The following is a 10,755-nucleotide window of genomic DNA, read 5'->3' as shown; positions in this document are numbered from 1 at the left end:
ATAGAAACTGATTAAATAGTTTGACATGACCGATCCCTCATGAAGCCATGCTGATATGGCGTTATTTGCTTATTTTCATTGAGGTGCTCCAAGATAGCATCTCTTAGAAAACCTTCAAACAGTTTACCCACGACGGATGTTAAACATAACGGCCTATAGTTTCCGGGCTCTGTTTTTTGGACCCTTTTTGAATATTGGCACCACATTTGCTATGCGCCAATCCTGTGTAACACTTCCTGTCAGTATAGAGTCCTTAAATATCAGAATTAAGGGTCTGGCTATGACATTACTTAATTCTCTTAGGATATAGGGGTGTATGCCATCCGATCCTGGCGATTTGTCTATTAATCTTTTTAAGATGCCGCTGTACTTCTTCCTGGGTCAGACAGGGCACTTTTAATGGGGAATTTACTTTTACATTCTGCATTTCATATGACAGTTTATTTTTATCAGTTAATACAGTAGAGAAAAAAATATTTAGTAGCTTTGCTTTCTCCTCATCGCTCTCTGCAACTCCCCTTTCATCACTCTGTAAAGGTCCGACACCTTCAGATTTATACTTTTTACCATTTATATAATTAAAGAACATTTTAGGGTTAGTTTTGCTCTCTTTGGCAATTAATCTCTTGGTCTCTAGTTTGGCCGCTTTTATTTGTTTTTTTACATATTCTATTTTTTTTCCTTTTAGTTTTTCAGTGCTTCCTCTCGACCCTCCTGTATTAGTGATTTAAATGCTTTCTTTTTGTCATTTTTTGCTTTCTTTACAGTTTTATTTATCCACATTGGTTTCTTCTTGTTCCTTAACCTTTTATTCCCAAGAGGTATGTACCTCTCACAATTAGATTTTAGGATGCTTTTAAAAATATCCCATTTTGTGGCTGTATTTTTTATTTTTGAGGACTTTCTCCCAGTTAGTTAGGTCTATGACCTCTCTTAGTTGGCTAAATTTAGCTTTTTTGAAGTTTGGTATTTTTGTTCCTCCCTGAAGAAACACTCTTATGAATGATAATTGGAAGGTTATTACTTTTATGGTCACTATTTTCCAGGTGTCCCCCAACCTGCACATCTGTTGTTCTGTCAGGTCTATTGGTTAATACTAAGTCTAGTATATGGCCGTCCCTCTAGTCGGGTCCTGAACCAGTTGGGAAAGGTAATTGTCTTTAGTTATTGCCAAGAACCCGTTTCCTTTATGAGATGTACAGGTTTCAATTTCCCAGTCTATATCTGAGTAGTTTAAGTCCCCATAATAACAACCTCATTATGATCTGCCACCTCATCTATCTCGTTTAGTAGTAAATTTTCTATGAGATAGAAGTTGGGCTTTCAGCTTCAATTTCTGGTGTGTTTTGTGCTTAAGTGCAGTTAGTGATCAGTGTGTGAGACGGACACCAGCTTATAACACTGACTCACAGATCCCTTGTGTACCTATGAAGATGCTGGCTTCAGCACAAGAGTGGAAAATACAAGTGAACAGCCTGGTGACCTAACATCATCATCTACCGGTCCAGGCTATTGGTCTACTGTCAGATTGTTATCGGTTTTCCTATAGTCAGTTGATATTTCAATTTTGCTCTATGACTTGTAATTTGTATGGATTTTCTTTATATAGAACTGTTATAAAATGTATATAATTTTAAGGTTCTATTATTTAAAAATTATATAACTCAGATTTATTCTTGGCAGATGACTGTACCAGGATCTCAGAGAAACATGTGATGTCAGATTTTAGAACAGATGATTGTGGTGTCACAGAAGATACACATGAAGAGCATGCCATTATCTCAGACGTATCCTCAGCCTTTCAGAACAAAGATCTATCATCTGATCCTCTGGATGGATTTCAATCTTCTGATTCATCACAGACTGTTATGCAAAATAAAAGCCACAGAAGAAGTGTTCAACATCAAAGAAGTCATACAGGGGAGAATGCTCTTTCATGCTCAGAATGTGGGAAATGTTGTAAATCTAAATCATATCTTATGAGACATGAGAGAACTCACACAGGGGAGAAGCCATTTTCATGTTCAGAATGTGAAAAACATTTTAACTCTAAATCAAACCTTGTTAGACATGAGAGAACTCACACAGGGGGGAAGCCGTTTTCATGTTCAGAATGTGAAAAACATTTTAACTCTAAATCAGATCTTATTAGACATCAGAGAACTCACACAGGGGTGAAGCCATTTTCATGTTCAGAATGTGAAAAATATTTTAACCGTAAATCACATCTTGTCAGACATAAGAGAATTCACACAGGGGAGAAGCCATTTTCATGTTCAGAATGTGAAAAACATTTTAACTCTGAAACACATCTTGTTATGCATAAGAGAACTCACACAGGGGAGAAGCCATTTTCTTGTTCAGAATGTGGGAAATGTTTTCAGCAGAAATCACAACTTCTTAAACATCAGAGAATTCACACAGGGGCAAAGCCATTTTCTTGTTTAGAATGTGGGAAATGTTTCACTGATAAATCAACTCTTGTTAAACATCAGACAATTCACACAGGGGAGAAGCCATTTTCTTGTTTAGAATGTGGGAAATGTTTTACTCGTAAATCAACTCTTGTTAAACATCAGAGAAGGCACACAGGGGAGAAGCCATTTTCGTGTTTAGAATGTGGGAAATGTTTTATTCGTAAATCAATTCTTGTTATACATGAGAGAACTCACACAGGGGTGAAGCCATTTTCTTGTTTAGAATGTGGGAAATCTTTCATAAATAGATCAAATCTAGTTGCACATCAAAGAATTCACACAGGGGAGAAGCCATTTTCTTGTTTAGAATGTGGGAAATCTTTCCAACAGAAATCAAATCTTACTATACATCAGAGAATTCACACGGAGGAGAAGCCATTTTCTTGTTTACAATGTGGGAAATCCTACACGTACAAATCATGTCTTGTTGTACATGAGAGAAGTCACACAGGGGAGAAGCCATTTTCTTGTTTACAATGTGGGAAATCTTTCATACAGAAATCAAATCTTGTTACACATCAGAGAATTCACACTGGAAAGAAGCAATTTTAATGTTCAGAATGTGGTAACTAGAGATGAGCAAACTTTAAAAAAAAATTAATTCTGCCGCTTGGTCAAAGTTCAACAAGAAATTTGATTCATTCCGAATTAATTTGTCACAAATTACTATTTTAAAACCCCATTCAGCCTATCAATGAGACCATTTTTAACGCCCCCTTAGACCGAAGTGCACCCGTCTAACAGCCATTAAAATCACCTCATCCATTTGCTCACACAGGGGCTCATCTCTTGATTGAAAAAGACCTGCTGAAGGACCTGTGCTTAGTGTGATGACTTCACCACTTGCTCATGCTGGGAGAGCATGGTGACATCATCATATTGAGTGCAGGTCCTTCAACAGGTCTTTTTTAGTTGAGAGGAGCGGACTGCCTCTGTGCGAGCAAGTGGATTAGGAAAAATGATTCGTAATCATGAAGCACAAGGAAATTTGGCTTCATTAAAAATCACATTTTTCCCAAAATTCAGACTGAATTCCACTTCGGATAGTTCGCTTTGCTGAACACTAGTGATAACCATAAAGCAGATCTTGTTAGACATCGGAGAATCCACACGGGGAGAAATTATTTTCATGTTCTACAAAGGGATTTGTTAAAATTTTGTCAATTTGCATTACAAGTTGTAGTTTTTATGGTACCATTTTGGGGTACACATGACCTAATTAACTTATTTTAACTCTTTCTAGGAGAAAGATGGGGAAAAACATCAATATTGTTTATGCGCTATAAAATTTGCAGCGTTTATTTTTTGGCACAAATTACATAAGTTTTACTACATATAGAAATATAAAGGACAACTGATTATGCAGGTTAGGCTCATGGTACACAATCATGAATATCACTGATAATCACACCATCCGCCATCTACAGGGAGTGCAGAATTATTAGGCAAGTTGTATTTTTGAGGATTAATTTTATTATTGAACAACAACCATGTTCTCAATGAACCCAAAAAACTCATTAATATCATAGCTGAATATTTTTGGAAGTAGTTTTTAGTTTTAGCTATTTTAGGGGGATATCTGTGTGTGCAGGTGACTATTACTGTGCATAATTATTAGGCAAATTAACAAAAAACAAATATATACCCATTTCAATTATTTATTTTTACCAGTGAAACCAATATAACATCTCAACATTCACAAATATACATTTCTGACATTCAAAAACAAAACAAAAACAAATCAGTGACCAATATAGCCAGCTTTCTTTGCAAGGACACTCAAAAGCCTGCCATCCATGGATTCTGTCAGTGTTTTGATCTGTTCACCATCAACATTGCGTGCAGCAGCAACCACAGCCTCCCAAACACTGTTCAGAGAGGTGTACTGTTTTCCCTCCTTGTAAATCTCACATTTGATGATGGACCACAGGTTCTCAATGGGGTTCAGATCAGGTGAACAAGGAGGCCATGTCATTAGATTTTCTTCTTTTATACCCTTTCTTGCCAGCCACGCTGTGGAGTACTTGGACGCGTGTGATGGAGCATTGTCCTGCATGAAAATCATGTTTTTCTTGAAGGATGCAGACTTCTTCCTGTACCACTGCTTGAAGAAGGTGTCTTCCAGAAACTGGCAGTAGGACTGGGAGTTGAGCTTGACTCCATCCTCAACCCGAAAAGGCCCCACAAGCTCATATTTGATGATACCAGCCCAAACCAGTACTCCACCTCCACCTTGCTGGCGTCTGAGTCGGACTGGAGCTCTCTGCCCTTTACCAATCCAGCCACGGGCCCATCCATCTGGCCCATCAAGACTCACTCTCATTTCATCAGTCCATAAAACCTTAGAAAAATCAGTCTTGAGATATTTCTTGGCCCAGTCTTGACGTTTCAGCTTGTGTGTCTTGTTCAGTGGGGGTCGTCTTTCAGCCTTTCTTACCTTGGCCATGTCTCTGAGTATTGCACACCTTGTGCTTTTGGGCACTCCAGTGATGTTGCAGCTCTGAAATATGGCCAAACTGGTGGCAAGTGGCATCTTGGCAGCTGCACGCTTGACTTTTCTCAGTTCATGGGCAGTTATTTTGCGCCTTGGTTTTTCCACACGCTTCTTACGACCCTATTGACTATTTTGAATGAAACGCTTGATTGTTCGATGATCACGCTTCAGAAGCTTTGCAATTTTAAGAGTGCTGCATCCCTCTGCAAGATATCTCACTATTTTTGACTTTTCTGAGCCTGTCAAGTCCTTCTTTTGACCCATTTTGCCAAAGGAAAGGAAGTTGCCTAATAATTATGCACACCTAATATAGGGTGTTGATGTCATTAGACCACACCCCTTCTCATTACAGAGATGCACATCACCTAATATGCTTAATTGGTAGTAGGCTTTCGAGCCTATACAGCTTGGAGTAAGACAACATGCATAAAGAGGATGATGTGGTCAAAATACTCATTTGCCTAATAATTCTGCACTCCCTGTACAATGCCTAAGAAATTAAGGTATGGACCCACTGCTCACCAATGTACCTCTTGCTATCCTACTCTTTTGGGATTTGGTTCCTTTTGTGCACTGGCTCCTTTTGTTCCTTATATAGGTTACTGACAGCATATCTAGATTATCAGTGAAATCCATGATTTTGTACCATGAGCCTGTATAATCAATTGTCCTTTATATTGCTTTGTGCCTCCATGCCTATATGTAATAGTGCTAGTTTTACAGAATATCTTTATAAGCCATATAGTACCACTATCTCTGATGTAATCTTATCTTCTATTTTCAGTCTCTCAATCACCATCGCCTGAAGTGATTCTACCATCCTTTTCCTCAGTATTATCAAATTTTATACTCCTTATTACTACTGCTGCTATGTCATTTCTTACGTCTTTATCAATACATTTTTATTAATTTCGGATTGCTAATCATGTACCTTATTGTTTATCATAATTATGTACCCAATTATTTATATTGTCATGTTCTTTTGTCCAGGCCGTGAACAAGGTCTATGTTGGACCGAAACGTTGGCCAGTGACTATGCGGATGGATTAAAATAATGAAATAAATAAGAAATCAGTTACAAAATTTCTTTACAGTGCCGTGGTATCCTATCAATACTGTTACCCCCCTTTACCACTGAGCTCCGCCTATCTCCTAGAGGAGTGCCGTTCAATTCTTTTGTTCACATGATTCCCTTAGACTTTATATAACTGTGTCAAACATATTGTTACCATTTGTTAAGAAATATCTGCATTTTGGGCCTATGTCTCTTTATTCTTTAGATGATAAGATATAGTCCCAGAACCTACTGAGTTAAAGGGTTTCTGTCATCAGAATAACCCTATTAAACTTGCTGACATTAGCGATGTGCTAATGTCTGCTGAACCTAACTAGCCTATTCCTACTTTTATCTATGCCCCCGTTACTCCAGAAATATAAATTTTATAATAAGCTAATTAGCCTCTAGGAGCAGGGGGGGCATTGCCCCTGCTCCTAGAGGCTCCGTTCTTCCACCTCTGGCCACGCCCTGCTACACTAGATTGACAGGGCCAGGCAGTTTTCACCTCCTCCTGCCGGACCTGTGCTCTGGGAAAATCTCGTGCCATTCAGTATTTGGCGCAGGTGCAGTGAGGAAGCCGGCAATTGCCGAGCACCCTTCACTCACTGCGCCTGCGTCGAATACTGAACGGGACGGCGCAGGCCCGAGATTTACACGGCAGTAGGAGACCAACGCTGCCTGGCCCTATCAATCTAGTGTACCAGGGCGTGGCCAGAGGTGGGAGAACGGAGCCTCTAGGAGCAGGGGTAACACCTCCCCCTGCTCTTAGAGGCTAATTAGCATATGTATTATAAAACTTCTATTTCTGGAGTAACGGGGACATAGATAAAAGTAGGAATAGGCTAGTTAGGTTCAGCTGACTTTAGCACATGGCTAATGTCGGCTAGTTTAATAGGGTTAATTCTGGTGACAGAAACCCTTTAAAGGGGTTATCCGAGTTAATAAAAAAAAAAAAAAAAAACACCTAAAATCCATCAGGATATACATATAATTTGGTTAAGCTAGATTTCATTAAGTTAAAACCCATATGTCCACCTTTTCATGGTTCTGTCATTGCTTTGTTTACATGCTGAAGTACATGCTGAGGGGGCGTGTAACAACAAAGCCTGAGCTCTGTCTCATGAATATTTCTGGGCGTGAACAACCTGACCTTCCCCTCACCCTGCTCTGCACTTTGCATAAAAATAAATAAATACACCCACAGGGCAGAAGATCTTCCTGTCACATTGCAGCTGTACAGTGTAAGTTATGTTATTTTACATACATTTCTTTCATGTTTGGTTTTGTTTCTAGTCTAAAAATTTTCTTTCTGTTATTACAGTATATCAAGGAGGACGTATTTGCACTAATTCCAAATTCCGTCACCATAGAAAATGAAAGGGTCCGGACCCGTTCCGCAAAATTGCAGAACAAATGCGGACCCATTTGCGGATGTGTGAATGGAGCCTAAGGGTACTTTCACACTAGAGGCAGGATCGATCCAACAGGCTGTTCACCCTGTCGGATCCGGCCAGCCGCTATTTTGCCGTGCCGCTGGACTGCCGCTCTGTCCCCATTGACTATAAAGGGGACGGTGGTGGAGCTATGGCGCAGCACGGCAGTGCACAGCGAGCGGCCACTTGACTAAAAGTCCTGGATTTTCGACTTTTTATGGTACTTTCACACTAGCGTTAGTGTGATCCGGCAGGCAGTTCCATCGTCGGAGCTGCCCGCCGGATCCGCCAATCAGTGTGACAACTGACAGGATCCAGGTGCGGATCCGTCTAGAAATGCATTGCAATAACGGATCCGTCTATCCGCTTGCCATGTCGATGGACGGATCCCTCTTGCAGTCTTTTTCACAGTTTTCATGTTCTGCGCATGCGCAGACCGGAAGGGCGGATCCGTCCTTCAGTTGTTTTGCAACGCCGGATCCGCAAGGCAGCTCCGTCGTCAGAGCTGCGTGCCTGCTGGATGCGCCGATCAGTGTGACAAGTGACAGCATTTGTAGACGGATCCAGGTGTGGATCCGTCTAGAAATGAATTGCAATAACGGATCCGTTATGCGGCACCGTCAAATAGCGGCAGGGCGGATCCGACAGGGTGAACAGCCTGTCGGATACGTCCTGCCGCTAGTGTGAAAATATCATTAGCATTATCTGTATCTAAGCAATATCTATATTATTCAAATATATATTCAATATGGATATTGCTTAGATAAATCCATATATTGGTGGCAGATAAGGATTTTATATAGCTGAATAATGATGGCCAATAATTTATTTATATTTCCCAGGGGGTGTTGAATGTGTACTAGTGTGGGGGGGGGGGGACCAGGGGCTGTAATAATGATCCCCAGATGCAGAGGGGAACGTTTACAAACTGCCACCTCTAGCCCCAGTGAATGCAGGAGGGACAAACATAACCTGTGCTGCTGGAGATCACCTCGGCTCTGGTTTGTACTGCACATGAGCGATCGCATAGCAGAGCCGAGGCAGTGACAAGAGCTGGAGGGGGGAGGGCACCAGAGGCTCTGACGTCTCGTTTACACAGCCTGGACACTCCCTCAAGCAGGGAAAAGCTTGTAAACGAAACGTCATCAGCAGAGCAGGGTTACTGACGTCAGGTGTAACATGACCCTGAACTGAACTGGCCAAACAGTGATAGATAGGTGATGAAAGTGATTTTAAGAATCTTTCACTGGTCTACAATAAAAGCAATTAGAATAGATTTATTTAAGTCGGATAACCCCTTTAAGGAAGAGTTGGTGGTCACTGTGTGTGCAAATGGTAACTTCCACCATGGGTCCCAGACTTTTGTGGATTTTTTTAGGACATTTTGAGGGTCATTTATCAAAGATACTTTTTACTCTGGTCTTTGATAGCCGCTAGACTGCCAAAGGATGTGCCTAATTTATCACAAAACATACAATTCATCATAACTTAGGCGTATACTCTGGCAGTGTGCGTCTGAAGTGAAATTCTACTCCACTCCCTGAGTGGAGTAAATTTTAGACAACTTTTACACCTGAAATTGTTTAAATGTTTGTGAATGTGCCAGAGCCAATTCGCCAGCCCCGCCATTCCCTAGTGGCGAGAAGAGTGAAAAAATGTCTGAGTGATAAAGTATTGTCACACAGGCTTGGGCCTTGCGACTTTCTATACTCCAAAATCTGGCATGTAAGTAAATGATCCCATTTCTGTTTTTTAATGTTAAACCTAAATGAGGGAGTCTCCTTCTATCCATCTCATCGCTATATTTTGCTTTGCTAAGAAAAAGGTTTTACAATTCACAGTTTGATTCCCATGCACCACTCCAAATGCTCCATATTTGACTTGGGAAGGTCTTCAACCAAAGCGTGCAATTCTCACAAGATTCATCGGTGCAAGGCAACGGAGACTGTCATTAGAACTTCCCAGGCAGATCTGCATAGGGAAACGTACCTGCGCATCGGCTGCCTTGCTCAGGTCCCCGCTGTCAATATCCACTTTGACCCCACTGCTGGCCGCAGTGGTGACCTGCTGCCTTTGCATCATGGCAATTGGGCACATGATGCAAGATGAACGCTGTGGCTAGCAATTTGCTGCAAAACGTCTATTGGCAGCAGGGGACCTGAGCAAGGCAGCTAAGGCCAGGGAGTAATAGAGTCGGGACCCAGTACCGGTGAGCAGGTAAGTGTGCTCCCCTTTGCAGGTCTGCTTAGAAGAGGGGGCTGCCAAAAACAAAAAAGGCGCACAACCTTTGTAAAACCATCAACATTTCAGCCACAAAAAGCTGTTTTGGTTTTGCCATGAGGACGAACAAGGAAAGCAAGTCAAAAAACAGCTTTGCCAAAAATTTATTTTTTTACTACTCTGAAAGGGCAATAAGGTGGGCATAACTACTGTGAAGGGGCCACAAGGTGGGCATTAGTACTAAGGGCAAATTCCCTAAATTACACTGTTATACATTGGGATGGCTCAGTCTTACAGGCCAGCATAGCACACCATAATAGATATTTAACATGGACAGTTAGCATCCCTTCCTTATGATTATTCTTTTTTTCTCTGTCCCTGCAATTACTTTTTCCGGATCCACTGACACCCAAGATGAGGTAGGACCAGTTGGTTCTTTAATTTATTGCAAGGTGTATTGGTACCACCTCAGATGATACCACACCTCACAGCCCAGCCTGACGTCACTGGTTTCTAAGACGTGAAGTTACGCCCTCCCTGGAAGTATGTAAGGTCAGCTTGTCACAGTTTATACAGACACCTTCTGTCCGCACGGGCACAGGGAGTGAGAGAGGGTGCTCCATGCTACCTTGACCATGACACAACACTTGCTCACAACCCTGACAAGCTGAGAGAACCTTTTCACTGCCCCAGTGAAACAGAGCCCTGCCAGCCTGGTAGACTGCCACCAGTTCCTTGTTAGATATAACCCTGTTAACGGTCCGGTTTTATATCGGGACAGAAACCACCCCCAGGTAGCGTATAACGTTATGCCGAGACACGGACGAGTGGGATTCGTGGATCGAGATACAGAACAATGCAAGATTAATTTATATAGTTAATTGCCTTAAGGGCACACTACACATGACACTATATATACACAATATTGCAGAAAAGACCGGCACTCGCTGTAGATCAATCTTGTATTTATTCAGTCACATATACAGGGAATAAGTGATGCGTTTCAGTGCTACAGCACCTTCATCAGACTTATCATCATACAAGAAAAATTTCATGTTTAAATAGACCGCCCAA

The 10,755-nt window shown here is 41.3% G+C and overlaps 3 protein-coding genes across 16 annotated transcripts in view; 2 read left to right on the top strand and 1 right to left on the bottom strand.

Annotated features, from left to right (window-relative positions):
* LOC120997452 (gastrula zinc finger protein XlCGF17.1-like) overlaps positions 1-3,029 on the top strand; it is a 7,882-nt gene extending 4,853 nt beyond the window's left edge. Inside the window, exon 3 of the mRNA XM_040427531.1 lies at positions 2,107-3,029. Coding sequence (XP_040283465.1) covers positions 2,107-3,029 — 923 coding nt within the window. The remainder of the gene's footprint in view (positions 1-2,106) is intronic.
* Positions 1-10,755, top strand: part of LOC120999536 (zinc finger protein OZF-like) — a 2,085,412-nt gene that overhangs the window by 891,619 nt on the left and 1,183,038 nt on the right. The window lies entirely within an intron of this gene.
* Positions 1-10,755, bottom strand: part of LOC120999545 (oocyte zinc finger protein XlCOF7.1-like) — a 795,896-nt gene that overhangs the window by 239,907 nt on the left and 545,234 nt on the right. The gene's annotated exons all lie outside the window — the stretch shown is intronic.

The sequence above is a fragment of the Bufo bufo genome, chromosome 4 (genome assembly GCF_905171765.1).
Source record: "Bufo bufo chromosome 4, aBufBuf1.1, whole genome shotgun sequence".
Lineage (NCBI taxonomy): Eukaryota > Metazoa > Chordata > Amphibia > Anura > Bufonidae > Bufo > Bufo bufo.
This window is presented reverse-complemented; position numbering and strand designations above follow the sequence as displayed.